Consider the following 24,126-nt stretch of genomic DNA (forward strand, 5'->3'; position numbering starts at 1 on the left):
AAGATGCATTTAAAGTACTCATGCACAACATTAATGTAAAACACAACTGTTGATAAGAACTAATTTAAGATTTAAGTTAATGCACAAGTCACAAAATAAACGTTAGAATAATTATTTCAGTGACCAAATAATTTACTGAAAGAAAAAAAAAAAATCGCTTCCTCTCCTTGTTCTGCAACGACTTAAAACATCAGTAGTTGTGCTCTCAAAGGCAGTAAATTAATTCCATCAACTCTCCGCCTATGCATTGATCTCGTCATTTCTCTGCATAAAGTTACTTAAATTGTCACGGCAACCGCAGGCCTGACCTTTCTTTGAAAGTGATTATACAGTTGTTGGTGGTAAAACAGTTGACGAGTCCAGCCGAGTGCGTCTGTCGTTTTCGGCTCCGCTTTCGGCTCCATCTCATCTGGTCGACGTATTTAACAAGCACAGTGAACTTTTCAGAACTTATTACAGACTAAAGTGTCTGCGCCGCAGAGAGCACTCTTCCCCCTCCACTGGGAGATGCCAGGCAGAAAGGCAGTGATGTGCTCATGTGAGAATATTAACAGCCAACTTGTTTGGAGACACTCTTATCTAAATGAAATTGGAACAAGGACAGCGAAACATTCCTTTATATAATTTGCATTTGGAAAAAGGGACCCTAGGCTCATTATTTAAGAAAGTGTAAGCTCCTTTTGTGCCAAATCTCATTAAAGCCATCCCCAGCTCCTTTGTTTACTGCCTCTAATCGAGGCATTTATCTTTATTGTGTTGTGCCGATGTATGTTTGCTGAAATTAATACACATTTGAGCCTGCGCGAGGTATGGGTGTACCAGATGGATAATTGATTTTAAAGTGAATCAGAACTGTTGGGCCATAAAATAGGTACATTAGCATGCATATTAATAAGGCAAATAAGAGCACTAAGAGGCCGCCACAAGGCCAGGCACAGCAGCAAGCTTCATTAAGTGAAACAACAAGTTATCCCCTGCCTTTTCTTTCTTTTACGATTTCTTCCCGGCTGCCTTTCTGCTATTTTACACATGCAGGCACTTTCAGCATGCATTCAGTGTACCTCAAAACCTCTCTACACTGCATCCATATGGCTTCAAATTCTGCTTTTACCTCTTGTAATCTATGCTGCTTCTTTTTTTTTTTTCTTTTTCATTTCACAAGATGTTGAAATAAGGAAGAATCAAGAGCAGTGGTATTTGAGCCAACAATTTCAGTCAGGCACTTATTCAGTTTGACAGTAAGACAGTATCAAACACATAATATCCAATACTTTGCTGGCTGTGATGGCTTTTCATTGTACCATATCGCGGTTCTTTTCAGACCAAACAAACAATGAGGGTTTTTGTTTTTTTGTTGTTGTTTTTTTGTGAGAACTATCCATCTGTAACTTCCTGGTGATGACTTCTCATCAGCAGATGATGAGAACAGTTTTTTTTTTCTTATTTATTTATTTATTTTTTTCTCAGGCGATGCCTCTGTCCTACTTCATCCAAACCAGGTTAAGGTTCCCCTCACCGCCTCTCAGAGTTGAATTTCGTTTTGTCTGCAAGAGAGGCTCTGGCTGAGGCATTTTCCCATTGGGTCAGGAATAAATTGAACTTTTTCATGGACAGCAAACACTGATTAGATATTTATGACCAAGGTCAACCTTTCTGATTCCAGCTGGCACAGCCCACGAAGCATACAGAACAGAGCCTACACACATGCTCGCACTCGAACATTCACATATCCTGCATACGCGCAGAAAAATGCCCAGACATGCTAAATATATTTTTCATGCATTTATGGACACCTTTATGCTGCAGAAATGTGCTTGTAGGCGTGCATCTCATACCCCTGGGCAAACTTCTAGAACATTAGGGGTCTTGTAATAAATGCTCTATAAATAACATGTGCTAGTAGACAGTTCAATAGTATTTTTCTAATAATATTCATTATTTACCTCTTGTGTGGGAGAGAAGTTTGTATAAAATAGGGTTTTACTAATATATATTAGTATTTTAAAACAAACACAAAATCACTGTGGACGCGTTAAACTGAGCATGATTGACAGCACTAAGACCCTCCCCCTGGCTCTGATTGGTTCTTCCTGACTGGGAGCGGGGCAATTTTGTAGGCGGCAACAGGACCACTCAGAGGAGGCAGGGGAGCTCAATTATTTTCACACATCTGTCTCATACTACACTGTCACAAGACAGTGACAGCTTTAACAAATACATATTTTTGGTAAAAGTTACATACTGCAGCTTCAAGCTGAAAATTGCCCAACCCAGGCTCTAGCTGATTTCACAATGCTTCTCTAAACAATAAATGCACTCTTTATGTTTATCGCATTTGTTTGGTATTTTTCAAACCGATGAGAAACTAGAGACTGTCTTTTCGATTTAGCATTAAATAAAGTAAAGCCGTCCATGCATTCAGTCATCCATCTTTTGGGGGGGCTGCTGTGTATTTACAGTGGTTAATTGCTGAGAGGTTGCACACCTGGAGAGTGACTAATTAACCTAACATTCATATTTTTGGATGGTGCGAGGAAGAACTTGAAGAATCACTGCAGGCACATGGAGAACAACAAATAGACCCTGATTGGGATTGAAAAATAGAACACTTTTGTTGTAAAGGAGCATTTGTGACAACATAAGTCTAAAAAGTGGATTAAAAAGATTTAGTGGATTTGAAGCTACTTTTGTAATGGGGCAAAACTTTGTGATGGTTAAAACTACTTTTGTGTTCAATCTGATATCTATGATAATCATTTTAGCAAATAAAACCAATGCAAGATATCCCTCATACAGACAGTTAAGTCATCTGAGCATTTGTTGATTTATTAACAATATCCTCTCTAGTGATAATCTACTTTGGACGTATACCCAGTACTACTTTGAGTTTGGCACCTAATGAATTCATTGTTGTCATTGTCCAATTGTTCCCTTTTAGGATAATTATGGAACAAAAAAAGATAAACATTGGTAAAAACAAGTCTGGGCAGCATTTTCTGGTTTACAGCTAGAAGTGTTATTTTTCTCTCAGTGATTCAATTTAGCTCAGGTTTTCTACATTTGGACTGGTTGCTGTTTGGTCTGTAAAAAGCCGTGTGGAAGTTAAAGAGGTGTTTTAAAGCTCTTTCAAGGTTGCTTCAGTGAAAATGTGCAATAATGCTGCAGTAGCAAATGAGTTTGTTTGTTTTTAGCAGCAATGATCACCATAGTTGTTTTCAAGTAAACATCTGAAATGATTAAAACTGCTATTTTCGACTTTTCAGTAAGTTATTTTCCCGCCATTAGCACATTTAGCAGCAAGTACATGGTGTTGCATGACAGCGATAAGACCCTCCTTCTGGCTCTGATTGGTTGTTTTTTGGTCGGGAGCGGCGCATTTCTTCTTTATATATATATACTGCTCAAAAAAATAAAGGGAACATTTCACTTTAATTTTGTGTGTGGCTCCAAATCCAGGCCTCCATTGGTTAATAAATTTGATTTCCATTGATGATTTTTGTGTGATTGTGTTGTCAGCACATTCAACTTTGTACAGAACAAAGTATTCAATGAGAATATTTCATTCATTCAGATCTAGGATGTAGTATTTGAGTGTTCCCTTTATTTTTTTGAGCAGTGTATAAAAGTTACATACTGCACCTTTAAGTACTGCACCTTTCCCAGTAGTTTAGTACAGAAAAAAATCATTGGTAGCGGTAATGGCTTTAGGAAAACAAATAAAGACTAACACACATTTCATAATCAGAAGGGTTAATTATGTTCATATTACCCTTGATGATGCTCCCATCCTCTGCGACTTTCACGCTGGCTCACTAACTCACCCCTTCACTCCTCTCACATTTCTTGTTTTTCTTGTATCCGATGGCTGCTCCCTCACATCCTCTCCCAATATGTTGCCCACAGCTGCTTCTGTCTGAAAACTGTCCAGCTAATTAACTGGTTGGTCTGTGGTCGTAATAAGAATCATGACAGCAGATGAACAATGCATCTGCTGCTCTTAAATATTTCTAATGACACCAGTTCCTCTTTTGTCCTCGTTGGGACGCCCAGGGATTTCTCATCAGAGACTTTGGTTTACAGACAACACAGTCGAGTCACATTTGTCAACATTTGAAAGGTTTTATGCTCACTATCCGAGTCTGACCAAACAAATCATACGTTTTCGAATTGGTGACGCTTTCACTCAGAACAGATTTTAGTTCAATTATGCATTCACATATTGGGTGTGTTTTAGCGAATAGGAAACGCTCAGAATTTTTGTCATTTAAAGTTTCCTCCAGATTTCACTTTAATCGGTGAACATTTGTCAGTCTACCTTGATTGTAATTGTAGTGGGATTTGCATTGTAATCATTGCACTTGGTATAAAAAATACCTACATAAAGTAAAAACACCAGCAACTCAGAGTTAACTCAGAATGTCCTCTGCCTTGTTTTCATCAACCCAACTAAAATTTGTACATGTAGTTATAAAAACAAATAAAGGTTTTGAATCAGTGTTTTCTTCACTTCCACAACAGGCAAAAACTAAAAGCACCAGTGATATCGTTTAGATCCAAAAGACAGTTTCCATCTTGTCTTTAATCCATCATTTTTTTCAATCCACAGATATCAAAATCCTGTTGAAGAAAATGTATCCATCCTTTTTTCTTTTTTTTGTTGCATTTTTTACTTTTAAAATTATTGTTTTCAAAAACAGAAAAACAGAAACAAAACTGTGGTTCTTTAAAACCTTGAGTGTCTTCAAGTGTAAAATGATGAGTATTTCAATTGTCAGAAAATGTCATTAAAACTCATTGATGAACTGAACCAGTCGTGAATTTTAAGACCATTGCTGCTTTTTTTTTCTCGATGGCCTTCTGTGGACACACCTGAATGCTTCAGACCAGCGGACTGTAAAAAAAATTCCTACTTTTTCAGAGGTGGTCACACTTACTATAATGATCAATTAAACATTTGATTTAATTAAGCATTTTATTAGTTGCACCTGGCTCTGACATTCCCTCTTAACGCCTGTAGAGAAAGCAGCATGGACACACTTTGCTTTTCATGCACTTCAAACACACTTTCTATATTCTGTATTGCCTTTTTTTGTTTTTTGTTTTTTTTGCTTAGTGAAAATGATCTCATGAGGTTTATACTTCAGGATAGATTAAAAAAAGTGTCCCATTGAAAAAGAAAAAAAAAAGTTTTCTTTTTGTCTTTGCGACAACGGTATTACTAGCATCACTGTGAATAGGTCTGAACGCCGGTTATGATTTGGTAGGAGAGGTTATCTGGCGTTATTTGACAAAAAGCTTTAGCTTTATGATCATTGCATCCCCAGCTGTGTCTTGCCTGTTCTAAAAATAAAAAAGTGTTTAAAAAGAATCCATTAAGTTGTTTTTGCCAAAGCCAGATGCTCTCATTCGATGTTTCTCTGAACAGATTGGCTTATGAACATAAAATAAGGCGCTGGTGACCCCGCTAACATTTATATCAGATCTGCCAGGGGAAAAAAAAAACATTGTGTAATTTCATTTTAATTAATGGCACAACATTGACTCAACCAATAAAACTAAATTATATCTAAATGTTATGCTTTTAGGTGCTTTTATGTCTAAAAAAAATATCTATCCATATTTAAAAATGAACCTTTCTGCAATGGTGAAGATGGAACATAAATGGGTGTCATCATTTCCAGGAGCCTGCTATAAAATGTTATTACATGGTGCTATAAAAATGCCTGAGAGCTTGTGGTTAACAAAAGACTGGAAATGAACTTGCCATTTAAAAAAGAAAAGGGTAGTCGTATTTGTACATTGGTTTCAAACCGTAGCGAATCTGACGCCAGCTCCCAATTACCAGCCTCTATAAAGATGTAAACCAAAAAAAAAAAGAAAAAAAAACCACGTATGAAGACGAGAATGCATAAGCAGAAAAACATCTCAACCCGTTCTGACGGTTGTCGACTAAATGGGTGCATTTTTGACAGATTGTGTGGAATTTAAGCAGTTCGTAATGGTTGGATTTGAAATGATCATATTTTCCTCTCTTGAAAGAGAAGGGTAGGCTCCAGTTTTATAGCTATCCTTGTAAAATTTTACCGACTAAATGAATCACTGAGATCTCTGACAGCAGCCCCGAGACTTCATCCGAAGCAACAAAAGCAGCATGATCGTGATTAGAGGCTGACGCAGTTGTGAAAGACAACCAGTGATTGAGGGAGCTGCTTGTTGTTAAACTCTGCTTACAGAGAATGCTTTTCAGTCAACAAGGCTTTATTAGGTTTAAAGCACACAAATAAATCTCTCCTTGCTTATTGCTACTTTTCGAACAAGGGAAACGACTCTAGACTTTGTATTCAAGAGGTGTGACAGTCCCAAATGTGAGGCCCTGTTATTTCAGGCATGTTGTTGTTTAAGGGTGATAAGAAAACTTCTTTTGCAGAGTTAAATGAATTTGAGGGCTCAGTCTAACTCGGATTCTCTAAAGTTATAGATTGTTTGCGTTGGACTGGATGAGTGCCCTTCTAAAGTATTCGTTCTTCTACTTTTCCACGTTTTCGTCATGTCATTGCGACAACTCTCAATGCTCTTTATTGGGAGTTTATGTGATAAAATAACAACATGCATCACTTAACTTTAGATTGGAAGAAAAATGTGTAAAAATCTGATTGGTTTCATTCACCCCCTTTACTTTCAAGCCCATTAATAAACTCAGATTAAACTAATGACCTTTAGAAAACACCTAATTACTAAATACAGATCCCCTGTGTGTAATCTGGTCTCAGTATAAATCTGTTCTGTGAAAGTTTCAAAAGCTCGTTTGACACAATTAGCGAATCAAAAGCATCATGAAGACCAAAAAAACTCTCCAGGCAGGTCGAGCTGTGGAGAACTTTAAAGCAGAATTAGATTTTTAAAGAATATCCTGAACGCCGTTCAATCCAGCATCTGGAAATAGATGAAGTATGGCACTTTTTGAAACGCTCTGTACAATGTATTATTTATTATCACACTATAACAGAGTGTTTTCTGTAATTATTTGGTAACGTTTAGCTCTTTTCTTAACTTTTTTTTTCCATCTTTCTCCTCAACAAAGGTTACCCTAACATCGTGGCAACGTATGGCCGTGGATACACTGGATTTGCACCCAGCTACAGCTACCAGTTCCCCGGTGAGTCTCCTGAAATGTGCCTTGCACCTAATTTCTGTTTTGCACAATGAGACACACACGTAGCCGTACGCTCACATTTGAATCTAGAGACATAAATCTTCATCAGTATACACGTCAGTCACCAAATCATCTGCAGGGTGTAAATGTGCTACGTGTCGAGTTTTCCCAACAAGGTTTTGAAAGCAGACTCGTGGCGAAGGAAATTGCTCAGACTTTTTTTATCCCACACTTGAACACAACCATGGCCAAGCCTCTGAAATTGGTAAAAAAAAAATGTTGTGTCTTTAGAAGCCCAATGTATGCAAATTCCTCTGTGGAGAGGTGGAAAAGCCGGGCAGCTCTTTGTGTTGGCAGATTTTTTAAAATATAGATATTATAATGGAAAATAAAGTCATTTTCTGCATTAAAAGTGTTGACTCAGAGCGCCGGGCGCTTTAATGGAAGTCCAAATGGGAGGCGTGACGCCTGGAGGTGAGCAGCTGTACCTGCGTGCGTCTTCGGGGGGCTGCTGGCTCTGTGCTTTCCTCACTTAGACAGGCATCCTGTCAATTTCATGCTTTATTTAGGGAGCTTACACTTACTCTGTTTGCCATGCCAGACATCATTCCTGCCACTGATGAGACAGAATGGGAAATATCGCGCAGCAAGCTCAGATCTCTGTAATATTCTTTGTGAAATGGATTCAGAAATGGTAAGACAGGGGGTCCAGCTGTGACCACCTGCAGACGAGGCATATGTTGGTTTTTAGACTTGACCGCGACATTATTTGAAGGAACGGGAGAATACAAAAGCACAGATAACTTGTCGATGTACATAACGCAGGTCTGGAGTTTGTATGACAATCATTTATTTTGATCCCTAATTAATCTGACTTTGGAAATCATTTTAATTGGATCCTTAACCAACATGTCAGTTTCATTTTCTGTCCTTGGAACTCATTGAGGACAAAAATGTCCACTTGCAGAGGTAAAAAAAAGTTGTCCAATTGGACCAAAACGTCCATTATTATGCCTGAAGGTTAATGAGATGAAGGGCAGTGAGGAGTTCACATAAACTCATCTTGTATATTAAAATCACATTAAATTAAAGATTTTAAAGATTTATTTAAACTATTTATTTTTGTGGTGAATGAGTAAACAACAAACAGTTTAATTATTTTAAATCACAACATTTTAGTGCCTATGTTTAAATTTCTTCTACATGATCTGTAATCCAGAGATCATCACTAATACCTTGGATAAATGTCTCACTTGGTGTAGCTGTTAGGAATGTGGTGGTTAACTTCTGGCTTGCTATTTGGCTGATCATTATCTTGTTATTAGGAAAGTAGAGTTCATTTAAAATAGTTGGTTCCCCATGATTTGGCTTTTAAGCACAGACTGTAAATTTAGGACAGGCTGACATCAGAGGAATTACAGAAACTACATTTCAGCCAGCTATGTCCATCTCAGAGCCAGCTTTCATGTGTGTTTGCCAGCACTGCTGCCAAGTGTCAACCGTCTGACCCAAACCGTCGTCCTCAGAGGAAAGGATGTTGGTTAGAAGGATCAGTTTACCGTCACTGGTCAAAGACGTTCCAGGACACAAAATCAGCTGTCAGGAGGATAGACAAACTCTGAGCAGATTATTATTTTCCCCTTTTCAAAATGATTTAGAAGTATATACTGTTTCTCAGCCCTGGATGTGTTCGCCATTTTTGGTTACAATCATATGGACTGTTTTGGATGAATTCATGACAGATCTAAATGGGCAAAGGGCATTCAGTTTCCTCCAGGCGTCTATGGTGAGGAAAGCAGACTGATTTTTTATTTTTTATTTTCCCAGTAATTTAACGTGGATGGATATTGTTTCTCCTCAAACAAGAGTTCCCATTCCCAATTCTCTTCTTGATGTTGTTGACTCTTGAATTCACAAGTTTTTGTTTGGTCCGGTCTGTCGTGATGACCGAGTTTCGTGTTCTTGTGTGACATTTGTTTAAACTCTGGAACGTCTGGGTTTTCTGTGTGGCGTAATTGCTTTGTGAGCCATCGGTGTGGTGTAGAAGCATCAGTAGTCTGTCCTTTCAGTTTACTACAAAGATGCTATACAATCTAAGTGGTCCATTAAATAAAGTTAAGACTGTTGCTTTAGCTAAAACTTAAAAGAGTCACCGATTGCAGCTTTAGCTTGATTCCCAAGTGTACCTGGGTCCGCGTTTTCAAAAAACGTACTCTGATTTTGTTTGTTGTATCATTCTGGAAAAACAATCCCGCCACAATTACACCTTTTAAAAACCCTAAATTAACATGATATACACCTAGATGATGAGAGTAAATACACTTCTCAGTGGAACTGGATAAAACTGTTCCTTTAGGGGTCTTTATCAGTCCTTCCAGAAACATTTACATGAATTAGATCACACTACAGAGAGGGAATAGAAACGGAAAGCAGTGCTAAGTATTTATTATGTATAAGTAGTCAAACATGGATTTTCAAAAATGTTGACTATTTTCACCAAATTAAGGGATATCACCTTCCCTGAGGCAGAATGTTTGATCCTATCCCCCGTTAAACTCAATTTAAAGAGTTTGATAAAGCTGTATGATTAAAACAGCCTCCTCGGGGCTCGCTCAACTCTTGACAGGTAATTGGAAATTTTAATGTATGAATCAAACTGCTTGTCTAAATTAAATAACCTCGGGCTAAATATTGACTAGTGTCCCACCTCGGGAAGATAGGAGAAAGCATCCTCAGTCTGAAGATGTGAATCTTTTTCTCACTGTACACAGCCTCTCTGAAACACTCCCGCTTATAAACAGTGCCGAGGAAAAGCGCTCGACGTCCAAGAGGCATAAATTGTGGCCAGCCATTCAGAGCATTCTGGGGTGGGGGGGTTTTTTTTTTTTTTCTTTACACCTAGTAAACCTCAGGGGTTCTCTGAGGGGGGAAAAAGGTTAGACAATTGTCAAGATAAAAGAGTGATAAAACATTGATCAGTGATGAAACAGTGAATTAAGTAGAAAAACTCAATAAAACCTAAAGAGAGAAAGAGAAATCAAAGGTGACATCTCTGCTGCTGAAGCAAACAGTTCAAGTGTACAAAGCAGAAGGTAAAACAGAAGGAGACACACACTGAACCCGAGTCAGTCATTATTTAAACTCAGCAGCTCATAAGAAGTTTATGGAACTGACATTTATGTCAAACATTGATCACAAAATGTATTTCCTATTGATTTTATTTAGTGTATGTTTTTGTTTTTTTGTTTTTTCCCCAAGCAGTCCTGGGCATCATAAACATTCAGTTAAGCTGTTTGCTTGCTGCATCATCAATATAATGCAAACTGCTGATGTAAATCAGTTCAGATCAGCATGTCAGAAACTTGTTTGTGCAAGCAAGTAGATTTCAGTCCACTTTCTCAACAGGGACATCCAGGCACCAGCAGATCAGAGGTTTCTGGTCCATTTCTGATCAGTCTTTGACCATTTTCTCTTGTAAATCTGTAATATAAGCGGATATAGGAACAGCATTCAAACTTTTATGACATTCATGCTGTTATAATAAGGTGTTAACACATTTTTTTAAACAAAAAAAAAAAAATCGATCCTAGTATTTTAGGGTGTTTTCACCCCTGGTAGTCCAGTATAGTCGATTCAATTGGGGACCAAATTTGTTCCATTTTCAACTTGTGAGATTCGCTTTCACACTGCATCTATAAGCAAACTAAACCGCTCAACTCTTACCTATGGTGGCGCTGCACAGATGAAGGAAACAACACAAAAGTCTCCAAGACTCTGATTGCAACTTCCTTCTTCGTAAAATGTAAACAAAAACGGAGTGGCGTCAGATTTTAGCGGCTGTAGGAATTCTCTTTTGTCTTTACCATCACTAGATATTTCTCCCACTAGTGCTAGACTTGCCTGTTTGCATTGGTTGGTTTTACCCAGAATGCCCTGCGCTTTGGTATATTTCCTACTTTTGGAGTGGTATCTTTTCTTGGCTTCCAGTTTCTTTCCAGGTGGCTTGTGACAGCTTCTGCGTTTATACTTTTAAGCACCAAACTGACACTAAGAACAGCTGCCTTGTAGTATTCTCCACTTTGGAACAACTGGGGTTGGTAACCTGGTAGCGTTGTGCCTGATGTGTTTACAGTTTGGAAAAGTCTCGCGTTAGCCGATCACCAATCAAGCTGGTGAAAACAGTGGCATTTACATTACAGAGCATCTTCTTCATGAGACTATTATACGACAGAATGTCTTTAGTCAGAGGCATTCAGTGAATCGCTGTAAAACACACTGCTACTGGAGATATTTCCTGCCCACAGCCATCAGCATCGACAGCAACTCTTTGAAGAAACTTGCCTTATATCAGTTACAACATTTATTTTTCCCTCGTGTTTTCGAACTGAATTGAAGTAAGGCGTTGCCTAAAATTGCAGGATTAGCAGATGTAGGATTAGTTCACAGAGATTATATTCCTCAGCTGTGTGATGTGTTAATGTATCTTATGAAGCGATAGAAGATTAGAAATAAATGATCATCAGCCTAGCGGATGTGTTCAAAGGGAACGTTTGGATCAAGACTTGACTTCTCTCCCGTAGCAGGACTCGCATGCCTGCAGGAATCATAAAGGAGGTGTGATGGCTTCATGACACATCTGCTGGTCACAACAAATAGTAATGCACACTGGCAGAATGAAGTGTCAGTAAAATATTTGCGGGTTTAGCAGCATACATAATGCATGAGTGGCCTTGCCAGCATTTCTTGCCATATCTATTCAGTTTAATAAAAAAAAAAAAAAAAAAAATCAGGGTTATTCTTATAAAGCTTCAAATTATTTACATACTTTTTGAAAAAAAATATTCAAAATGCATATGTTTTAACCATGTCTGCCCCCTTTTTTTAGCTTTAATACTGTGAATTGGTAAGGACGAGAGAAAATGGAAAGTGTTTGACGGCGACAGCTTCTTCCGATTCCGTGCGGCGTTTTAAAATTCCGAGTTGTCTTTTATATGCACTGTTGCAAATTACACACTGTTTACCTCGTGACTGCATAATTTCAGCCTAATGCGTGAACTTCACTTTGAATTGAAACTTAATTTCAGACATTACTGTCTGACGGATGTGTAGACAATCAAGAGAAACGGCAGTGTTTGCCGTTGCTGCGGAATAACAAACGGTAAGAGGCGTGTAGCAAATTAAGAGCATCGAGAACCCGTCTTTCTTTATTCATCAAACAGCTTCTTTAAGAATAGAAACTTGCTTGATTGTTATATTATGCGTAGGAAATCCCATTTCAGAAGCCTTGCGCTGATTTCTTTTCCTTTGTTGATGCTGTAATGTTATTTTTATGTATGCTTAACCCTCGATACAGCCTTAAAGAAAACTAGAGTTTATATTATTGTTTGCCTCGACATGCTTGTAGTGTTGTATTATTACTGCATGCAGTTTAGAATATTTTAAGACAGTTTTTTTTTATTGCTACATGATTATCCATTCTACCAGTTTTTGCATGTCTCAAATTTTAACCCTGATCAGAGTAAAAACATGTATTATAAACTCATTAAGGTTTGTTATTATGCTTTTTTGAAAGACCCAAAATCAATAGAAATTCTCAAATTTGATTCTGGAAAAGAGTTAAAATTTGACCATAAAAATGTTCAAGAACGATGAGTGGTTAAGTGGGGGCGAATCAAATTCAAACCGACTTGGTAAATTTGGTCTTTAATCAGAAATAACTTCATTACTTCATGTACTTCATTTGTTATGCTTAAGAAAAAAAGATGTTATTTACAGCATGTAAAATGTTTTCCAAACCAGGGGATTAACTGTTCTCAGAGAGAGTAACTCCAGATTGCAGCTGCTTTGGAGAGATGTCCGCATTAATCCAGGGATAAGATAAAAGTAACATTCACCACGAACGGCGTTGAACACAGCTCAGCATTGCTGCCGGGGCAGGAATCAAAGTGTAAAAAAAAAAAAAGAAAAGAAAAAAATCAAATACACAGCAGCCGCGCACACAGCTCAGCTAAAATAATCAGACCTCGGAGCTGAAATTTATTTGACTTCAAAAAGCAAAACCTAAAATCAAAACTGTTATTGAATTAAATTGAGGTACAAAAGACCCCGGCTTCCATTCTGTTGGGCTTTAAAGAGCGGCGCCACGCTCACGAACTCGATGTTAAGCAGTTGAAAAACCAGCTGGACGGAGAATAATTTCAGACGGCTTTAGAAGCGGAGAGTTTCTGCAGTCCTGATTTAAATTAACGTCATCGCCTCCTGTTGCGTTGTCGGGGCTCGGAGATTTCTGCATCCTGTTTGGAGAGAACAAACCATTCTTAACTTAACATCATGTATATTTCCTTGTGTTAATATCATCCTGATGTTTTTTTTTTCTTTTATTCCATCTGGGCAGAAGATTACAAAGTACATTATGACCACCTGTGGAGAGCTGCGTCTGATTCTCATATCAGAGCGGTAGGATGCCATTTTGTTACCAATTTGAGACCAAAAAAAAAAAAAAGCACAGCTGTGAGCACCGGTGGAAAACAGAGGGAGCTGGAGCTGACAAGGCATATGGGATATTACTGTACATTATTCTTATTTTTATGCAGCGGTCTAATTAGCATTAGTTTGCTGATAAATGTGCCTTTGTATTATTCAGCTGGCGGCGCCCAGAGGAGAGCGAGTGCTGCGTCTGAACCAGGTGTCTGCTTTGGAGGACTTCAGTTGATTAAAGGATTCGCGGTTACATCTGTAGAAATAAACTGTCTAATCCCAACATTACAGTACACTCCTCTGTTGTTTACTCGTCTTAGATTACCTTAGACTAAGACAGGATACGGCGAAGATTCCCCGGGTGTGCTGTGCATAATAAAAATGCAAATGCCGGGCAGAAAGTGTTTTTTTTCTTCTTCTTCTTAGCAATATCTGCATAGTTAAGCGTATGCACAGAAAGTTTCTGTATAGTGTCTTCCCTCCCAGCTGTGGCAGCAAATATAGAAGAAGAAATATGAAGAGGTTTAAGAATGGCAGCGCACCCTATTGTGTGTACTCAATGCTGTATGCATGAATAAGTAGCTTGTCTGAGGGAAATGTAATTAAAAAGAAAATGTAGTGTGTATATGTGCATTATGCTCGTGAATAAGCTGTAGAAGTGAACATGAAAAGCAGCCATACACCCCTCATACATTCATATTGTGTTCCCCCCATTGTTAACCAGTCGTGTATCGGTTCCTTTCATTCCACGCGCAGGAGTGCACAATTGAATGTGCACACACAGAAACGTCGCATTCATTCAAAGACTGAGAAAAGAGGCGACGGAAGAGGAACAGGGACTTTTCCGCCACTCCGACATTTTTTTTTTTTTTTTTTTCTTTCCCTGCGCCACTCGATGCCTCTGCAACCGTGCCCTCTGAGCCTCCCCTGGCATAAATGACCATTATGGCTCCATTAGGGCTGCTGCTAGGAGGTCATTATGCCACTCTGGAAAAAAAAAAGACAGGGATGAAGACGTTAGTGGAGTCCCATAGGGGGGAGAAGGAAAGGAGAGAGCGAGTGAGTGAAAGACAAAACACTAAGTCATCTGGCTATTTCAGATGTCCTGACAGGCAAACAGCGACTCAAGTCCAGTGAGTCAGCTTCTTAAGTAGTAAAGAGAAAGGAGGCTCAGATAATTAAGGACTGGAGAAGTCAGAGGTAAGACTAGCAGCAGGGTTAGTAGATACCTTAAGACTAAGGAGATACAAAAACATTAAAATATATATATATATGTAGCTTTCTGGTTTGTTGCTTCATCTTTTTCATCCCGTCCTTGTATGACTTCCTCCTTATCTCCGTCAGACTTAGTTCCCTGGCAGATATGCTGAGTGGTGAAGAACAGTAGAAGGCTCCATCCTTCTATGTTCAGTATCTCCGTCTCGATCAACCAGCCATGCCTAAGACAGAACGGCACACTCCATCTTCCCCCCGGCTGACGGAAAAGGAGTTCTTTTGCTGCGTGAAAGCAAACAGGACTGAGCCCAGTAGGTGGTTCTGGTTTCCGCTGCTTCTTTTTTGTGCTGAACGAGAAATTCGAACGGCCTGAGCTGGGTATTTATATCTTTGTCCTTTTCAAGTTTTTTTTTCCAATATTTTTTCAGCTCCAGCCATAGCTGAAGTGGAAGGAAAAGGATGTTGTTGTTTTTTTTTTCCAATTTTAATTTTTTACAACAAAAAATTTGAAAATGTGTTGTGTGTTTGTATTCATCTCACTTAAGTCGATACTCCACCAGCTTAACACATCAAAACTCTGAAATCTTTGCCTATTTTTTTTTAAAATGCTCAAACTCAATCTGATTGGATAGAAAGTGGCTCAAATGTCGAGTCTGTTGCCGCCTTCAGTGTTTATCTCCACCCATCATCCCATCAACTCTGACTTTTTGTGGAAAATAAGAAAAAAAAAAAATTTGAAAAAAAATTATTCTTTTTCACTTCTCGAGTTGGTCTATCATACAAAATCAAAACAAAAAATACATTTAAGTTAAATGCAGCATGATGAAATATGAAAAAGTTGAAGGGGTACAAATATTTTATCGAGGTACTGAAACTTTTGACTCGATCCGTTTTGCAACCCAGTGAAAGAAGGGAAGCAAAACATTTCTAGAGGGAAGAAAATCAGCCAGTTCAATGTCCGACCATTGAGAGACACAAATGGGCTCTATACAGCTGTAAATAATAGTGATAAGAAACCTGCTGACCTGTTAACCTTACTCTACCTGTCAGAGAGGAATACCCTCTCAGCAGGTGGCATGCTGGGAAGGAGAAATGCTGACCTGCGCAACGAAGATGATAGTGGCTACCTCTGAAGGGTGAATGGACCCTATGAACAGGAGCAGAGCAAACCAAGCATTTAATAAATCCACCAGAGGTCACACCTGAGCACTGACCTGAAATACCACCTAGCCTCCTAGTGTTTAGCTACTGTCTGCGGCAAGGAGATAGAAATATATTGAGATGGATGATATCCCAGCGAGTCTTTAAACCACATTTGGAAGCTGAGGAGTGAGGAGGAACGGTGGCTGTTTGGTGATACAGCTGCAAGAATGGCGGACGGGGAATCTGACGCTCTTTGCTCTCTGTTTTTGGGAAGTGTTTTTAAATCCAGTTAAAAGAGGAAAAGAAAGGTCATATTTAACAAAACAAAGACAGCTGCCGTCTAAACGTTTACCCTCCCTATTCTATTTTTAAAAGTAAAAATCTTTCATAGATGTTTTGTCCTTCGTCTTGACTATAGCTAATTACTTCCCAGGCGGATGCTAATGTGTGCTGGGATGCCACGCCGAGTCATTATCAGCAGATCTGACCCTCTGAATATTCAGACGCCTTATATTTTCCACTGACTACACATCTTGGCTGCGGAGGGGGAGCAGGCGGAAAGAATCGCTGGCCTGAGGCTCAAACGGAGCTTACCTGGTGTCATGGCTGCATGCAACATTGTCCTCCACGAGAAAGCACTCGCCGTTTGGCTCCTGACGGCACTCGGGAGACGCGGCGCTCCGCCATCAGAACGGCTTTCTATTGATCTTGAGCAGCGCGGCAGATTGCTCCCCAGATCTCGTGACCATTTCTCTGCAAGCTGGGTGAGCTGTGACCCCAGCAAGTGGTCCCACAGGCCGGAGTGAGTGCTACAGGGCTGGAAGCAGATGGCCCTCCTGATGCCACACTGACTCACAGATTGGCTTTAATTGCCGATGCTGATCATTAGCCCGATGGGTCTGCGGAGGCCGGGCCACTCCGCGAGTCGCAGGCCTAAAAATAGGGCCCGACGACTGGAAGCGTGAGCTTACACACTCGAATGGCCGCGCAACAGTACATCTCGGACTCGCTCACTTGAAAGCGCAGAGACACGAAGGCGACACTTAAGGATCGCTTTTGAAGATGTGAAAAGCGGAGGGACTTTCTGTGCTTTCCTGGTCGCTTCTCTTGACAGTTTGCAGCCCGCGCGCACACATGGCGCATGCAGCTTCTCTGAGCTCCGCGGGACCATGACGCCATTCCCAGCGGTGAGTGTTCACGGTTGACGTCAGTGGACAGCACTCTAGGTCGTGGCCTCTCTTCTTCTGTGGGCGCAGTCATAAATCCACCGTGCTGCAAGATCGGCTTTGTTCTCTATTACCTGCTTTGTTTTATATACAGTGCCATGAAAGAAGGAAAAAAAAGTTCTCCAACAGATTTTTTTCTGTTCTCTTTTTTTTTGTCACACTTGAATGTTTTTTTTTCGTCACTTAGGTTTATATTAAGAGTTTTAATTAGTATTCAACATCTTTTGAACACATCATATTGTAAACTCTTTTTAAACATTTTAATAAACTGAAAAGACATCAACACAGAGTAAATCTTCCCGTAATCTTCCCCCTTCTCCTCCCGTATGTTCACCATCAAGCGTAGATTTTTACTCTAGAATTCCTACTTTGAAAGCTCCTGTTTAATGTATCTATTAAATCAGTCCAGGATTCCACACTGGAGTACTTGGAGTTTGTAACATTGATTCTTGCTGAAGATGGTTTCAGAGATAAGCATTGTCTGTATATCACCTGAGCCGATAAGTGAAGGCTGCGCTGTGATGGGGGCGTCCATCTTTGATCGACGACTTTCTTCACTGCAGTTCGTCCAGCTAGCTGGTCCTCCTGACTCTCTCCGTCAAGTTCAGCTGTGAGTCATCATTTAACAAATGTACACAAAGTTCCAGGGAAAAAGCAACTACTGTCATTTTATAAATACAACATATTGCTTTGGTCCATAAATCCTGGATCCTTGGACAATCCCAGGCAGTGCGAATAAAAGAGACCAAAGTTCCCGGCGGGAAGAATGAGCAGAACGGATCTGGTTCAGCACTGATTTTGTGCCAAATGACTGGCATCAAATAAGCTCTGTGACAGAATATCATATGTTTATATGAGGATTAGGATTCTTTGAAGTTTTTTTTTTTTCCCACACTTTAATCTTTTTGATCCTGAAGAAAATTTTTTTACTGAACTCAATATATATAAAGCAGTTCTCTACATAAAAGCTTCCCAGAACTCCCTGGATCCTGAAAAAGAAAAAAAAAAAATCCCCTGCTGGTTGTGCCATCCTTGATGCTAATTATTACCCATTTGGACCAGTACATGTGCTGCTGCATAACTCAAGTCTGTTTGCGACTAAGCTCACAAAACGATTACCTCACTTCAGGATTTTTTAGAGATTTGTTGTGAATTGAATCCAACTTTACACTGGCTTCCTGTTGCTCAGAGAATGAACTTAAAAAACTACTTTAAAACAACAACAAAAAAAGTTTATAAATCACTGAATGACATAGCACCAAAATAAAGATCTATTGTCATTGTATCAACCTTCCAGACCAATCAGGTGTTCTGTTTCAATAATGCTCTGCATCCCCCAAAACCAGAACTAAACATGGAGAAGCAGCATTCAGCTTCTACTCACCACAAATCTGGAGCAAACTTCCAGAAAACTGCAAAGATGCTGAAACACTGAGTTCCTTTAAATCAAGCCTGAAGGGCCACCTGTTTAGAATTGATTTTGGTTAGTAGTAGTAAGTGGAATATTGATCAATATATTCATAGATTTGCTTGATGAATTTGGTGATGGCATCTGATAAACTTTAATGTTTATTGCATGTTTCATAATTCACCACTATTCCATGTTTCCTCAATTTGTGGATAGAAGCTCTCACTGTAGTTCACTTAGAAATGGCTTTGTGTTCTTGAAAGTCTTCAGATTGCGTTTTTTGAGATCTTGATTATATTTTATGTTGTCAGAGAGGTTCCAGTTAGGTCACTTCCTGATAAAGATACAAGTCTGGCAATTTTCAGACCTGGGTGTAGCTTGTGAAATTGAATGTAGCTTTCCAAGAAAAAAATGTGGATGGTAAAAGTTAATTTATGATTTAGCAGTTCAAAAGCAAAAACAGAAGAAATCCGCGATGGATTCAACAAGCGCAACAGCATTTAACCAGGACGTTTTGTACCACCACTGCTTTTCTTTTTAAACCCTTTTCTGCCCTGGTTTAACTGTCTCTGTGTCATGTGCGCCCAGTGTGGCATCTCTTGCTCTGCGCAGACAGCTCCCAGGTCACATGCACATCCACGTGCATCACCTCTGTCGGTGGCCATCTTTATGAAAAAAAAAAAAAATGAGAAAAAAACTCCCTCTGCTGTCTTACACCGGCAGCGCTGAGGTGAAAGAGGAAGCTCACCTCATTTACCCAGGTCTTAACTCACCCCGGGACGGCAGATACATCCTTGCACGCCGAGGCAGACGCTCTGTGGCCTTGGAGACCCGCAGTCCTGGCTCCTGTGGCGGGGAAGATGAGCTGCTGTAAGAGGCAGAGTGGCAACACTAAAGCTCATTATGCCTCTGCTGCTGCACTGCTGGTCCAGAAATGAAACCCGAGCCGCCCTGCTACATCCGCGGCTGCCACCTTTGGACACTGCTGGAGAGCAGCAGCAGCAGAGGACAACATGTGTGTCTGTGAGACAGCGCTCTCTGTCTGCTGTCTGTTGTTTTGATGCCACCCACTGTTTGAGAGCTTCGAGCTCGGCGAGCCGGTCGCTTGCTGGGACTCCACACAGCTGCCCCCTCCATTCCCTCTATCCCTCCATCCTCCCCTCCTGCTGACTGTGCTAATAGCCCTCCAGTTGCTCGGCTCCACTCTTTTTCCCAGCGGACTGACATATGGATTCATACACATCTACTCATAATCATGGTTTAAAGCCCTCTGCATCCCTCCGCTTGATGTGGAAAGATTGTTTGCAGCTCCAGTGATCAAGTGGAAGCCAGTGTTGCGGCGCTATTTTTGGGTCGGGCCACATTTTTACCCTGCCTGCCCCCTGGTATGTGGAGCAGTGCTAGATTGTGTAATGTAGAGCACGGAGCTGGCCGAAATAGAAGGAAATGTCTTAGTGCTTGGTTTGACATCGCATCTGCAAAGCTGTTTACTGCTCCGTCTCCTCCGAGTCTTACTAACATTGAATGTTTCTGTTAGCCTGTGTGTTTTAGAAAGCTCTGCGCCTCTTGAACGTTTTTCACTTACCAGCCACAATCTTCATATTTTCTCGGATTTTGTGTCACAGGCCAACAGAAAGTGGCAGATTTTGCTTAATTTTCCTGACAAAAGTCTAAAAAAACTTAGCATGCTTTCGTGTTAAGCCTAGTTTATTCTGATACCCTGAAATAAAATCCAGAGTCACAATTTCCCCTTTAGAAATCATGTAATTAGTAAACAGAATCCATTCCGATTATCACTGCCTGTTCTGTGCTGGGTGTGATAGAGAATAATACTCTGGTCAGATGAGATCAAAGTGAAACTTTTTGACTACTCACTGAAGTTTGTAGCTGCAGACTGATAAAACGTGAAAAGGCTCAACTGTTTAACCTGCGCAGAGTTAGCTTGGAAGGTAAAATGACACTTTATGTACCCACTTTCATTTGAAGAGACCTGAAATTACCCCCGTCATCTGTCTCGTCCTCCCCCGCCCCCACAACCAGCAGACAGACATTAAAATGCATAAAAAATTAAGGCTGTTTACTTGGACTCTAATGAGAGGAGGCTTAGGTAGTCTAGTTTAATTAGTATGATTGGCTCCACGGGGACCACCCGGGCAGGGGCATAACAACCGATTCACTCGGAGCTCACAGGACCGTTTCATTCTGTCTGAGCGTCGGGAGCCGATGTCAGGGGAGATTGGACTGCGGAGATGTGTTACTTTCACTGAGCCCAGGTTGGAAGGCAGCACTGCAGTTAAATGCACTGAAGCAGACCATTACATAAGCACCACTGCAAGGTCAGACATCTGTGTCCCCCTCACTGTCTGTCTCTTTCTGTTTAAGTCACAATCACGCAGCGTTGGTGTTAAGGCTCCTGCCACACTTTAACAACCAGATGGCTGTAATTTTGCTTTGCTTTTGCTGTCGGTTCAGTCGTTTTCTTGCTGTTTCTTGCCTCTTATTGTTTCTCTCCCCTTTAAGTTTAACGTGTCCACGTGAGTGGCTGACGGCGATATTGGGGCCTGCATGTTTGTATCAGTTCCCCAGTGTAGGAGCAGTTTCCTTTTATACTCAAGTGCACGGGAAGAAGTACAAAGAAGAGGTCGAAAGTGTGGCTGCACTTCAATAAAGAGCCTAGTTTGTCCTCTTTGATGCTATGCTGCCACACACTCGAGCTACAAAGAAGCGGCACGCTCGCCACGGAGAGCGAAAGCAAAAGACGAAAAGGTTTTCTCGAACACAGAAACATCGTCTGAGCCCCAGAAACAACATCCGTGCTTTATTTGGTAAAAAAAACTTTGGTTGCATTAGGTGCTAAATACAAGGTGGTCAAGATGAATTTAAGATTTCATCACAATATTTTGTGTTATTTATTTTGATAGCATCAAAAGTGACAATAAAAAAAGCAAATACTAGTCTTTGAAACCAGACCAATTTCAAAAGTCTTCAGGACAAAATAATAAAAGTGTGATTATTACCACTAAACTGCCCACATTGACTGCTGTTAATCATTTTCTCAAATATATTGCTATTTATTGATTCTGTAGATTTCTCCAGTGAAGAAAACTGCAAAAAAATGACAATACAGTCAGTTTTCGAGGTCTTCAGACAATAATTTGAATTCATATTTATCACTGTAAATCAAAATTCTTACCACAATGATGATAGATGCCCATTTCTACCATCAAATCAACATTAAAGTGAGAATGAACAATGTTCTTTTACTAAATGAATCCTAGCCTGGTCTGCATATTAACAAACTTAACCTCTGACCTCTGACGAGCACCAAAATATTCCTTCATTAGCTTATAATAAGTAAGCTTATGATACTTTTTTTTTAACAGCATTCACTCGTCCATCTATGCTTTTGTTCTGCTGGATAAAACGGTATGATTTGACACACCAAACATTTTTTTTTTTCCCCAGGCTGTTTCTGTACACTTGCCCAGTTGAAACTTCACCAAATGTATCTCTTTCCAGGGCTCGTCGTTTTGTTCAAAGGTGTGCGATATTAGGGCAATCAGCTGCCACAAAGCCGGGCTTTGCCGTGCTCCGAGCTAACTCCACTCCTGTGATTGACTATTTCTCTCCACAATCAAAAGCCATGAGGTCTTTAATAGCAAAGGATTACTGTGCCAAATAGTTTCATTACACACAGAACGGGTTAGCACAGGTTTTAAAAAGGGAGAGCCTCAGCTTAAGCACAGAGAATGGAAGAAATGACACAGTTGCACACGCAAACACAGCATTCAAGCTCGTTTATGGTCAAATAACAGAATGAAACAACCTGAAAATTAAAGAGTTATGGTGGAGACCTAGTAGAAATTTGCTTAGTTTGGGCACCTGAAACTTTTTTTTTTTTCTAAAGAGATCATTCATTGTCAAATATTGTGAATTGGATTAACACATTTTGTCACATCACAGCCACAAAAAAAAACCATAACAAAACAAATTGCTGGTAACCCTGAAAGCATCATCCTTGTTGTGATCCACTAGTGGCAGCATCATTCTGTGGGTCTGTTGTTCCTCAGCAGCTAATCAGAATTGATCAGAAAGTGGTTGAAGCTAAAAAGGAAAACGTGTCCTTTGTTGGAGATTCACCAACACAAACCGTAAGCATGCAGCCAGAGCTACAAGGGCATGTTTTTGAACGGCTTAGTCAAAGTACAGCATTACATCGAATTGGGAATGTGAGAAAAAAGTGAGAAAGTGATCCTTAACCTGTTTTGTAAAAACAAAAACAAAAAAACACAGTCAGTGTGTAGATACTTAAAGCTAGTAGAGAAGAATTTGCTGAATACAAAAGCATGGAGGTTTTTCTTTCACTTCACACATATCCATAAAATCCTGTGTTCATCTACCAAACAAAATTAGATGGAAATAAATTGAATGTGTAGTTGTAATGTGAATATTCAATTTGTATAAATACTTTCTCTAGGCGCCATATGTGGCCTATTTAATTTAGATTGGTGATACAGCACCGGTTCAGTATCTGCCGTTGCGCAGTAGCTCCTCTGAAAAAGAAACGACGTTTGTCGTAGTTTGTCAGCAGGTGTCTCTCCTCCTGCGTGAATCTCTTTAGAGGCTAGCTTGTTTTGATTGACTCTCTGACATACCACAGATCAGACTCTTACAGCATCACTGACTTCGTGGAGCATTTCCATCTTTCTGCTAATTTACTCGTTTGGCTGTTTCCAGTTTCTTCATCATCCCTCGCCTTTGTTACAGCATCCTGTTCCCTGTGTGACCTTTGCGGCTCGCAGACCGAATCCAAACACCAACAGACACACGGAAATATTAATTTGAATGATTGACAAGCAACCAGCTCTGTTAATCGAGTTATGCTTATTCTGATTAGGCTTCTTAATGTGAGTAAGATAACCTGGTTAAGGTGTTTACACGACGGTCGCAATAATATGCATATTGCATTAGTCTGGTTCTAATTGAATTAGGCTCGTGCATGTAAATGCTCTTTCTCTCTTGGTTTGGCTCCTTTCCAAGCCTCCATGTTGTTGTTTTTTTTTATTATTTATGTGAGAGGAAATCACAGGGTATACTGTAGGCCTCGGCTGATCAGAGGAGAGGTGAGACACGGCCATGTGTGCAGCAGTTCACACGAAAGCCACCTGGCTCTCTCCGGCTCTGATTTATGCCTTTGATAACAACCCAGAGAAGCTTTCAACAACAACAAAGTGGCACAGAGAGACGACAACAATGGGGCAGTTGTCAGTCTGGAGATGAAAAGATGTCTTACAAGCCGACTCGAGTCTTTTGTAACTTTGATAAATATTTTCTGTCCTTTTGTTTTCCTTCATTTGTCTCCTTGTGTTTCTCTATATTTAACAGGGGTTATTGGTGAAGGGGGGGGGGGAAGAAAAGTGAAGTGGAGTCAGTTTCCCCGTCTCTGGCAGTCTGCTTCCCTCATCCTGTGAGGAGACGGCAGTGTGCTTCACTGCCTCGGCTGT

At 40.1% G+C, this 24,126-nt stretch overlaps 1 protein-coding gene across 7 annotated transcripts in view; it reads left to right on the forward strand.

Moving 5' to 3' along the window:
• The window catches only part of LOC103133943 (RNA-binding protein Musashi homolog 2), a 130,373-nt gene that overhangs the window by 65,001 nt on the left and 41,246 nt on the right, over nucleotides 1-24,126 (forward strand). For all 7 annotated transcript variants that reach the window (XM_007545939.2, XM_007545938.2, XM_007545940.2 and 4 more), the window contains exon 4: nucleotides 7,082-7,156. In XM_007545939.2, coding sequence (XP_007546001.1) covers nucleotides 7,082-7,156 — 75 coding nt within the window. The remainder of the gene's footprint in view (nucleotides 1-7,081; nucleotides 7,157-24,126) is intronic.

This window comes from Poecilia formosa, unplaced genomic scaffold (assembly GCF_000485575.1).
Source record: "Poecilia formosa unplaced genomic scaffold, Poecilia_formosa-5.1.2 Scaffold14, whole genome shotgun sequence".
Classification (NCBI taxonomy): domain Eukaryota; kingdom Metazoa; phylum Chordata; class Actinopteri; order Cyprinodontiformes; family Poeciliidae; genus Poecilia; species Poecilia formosa.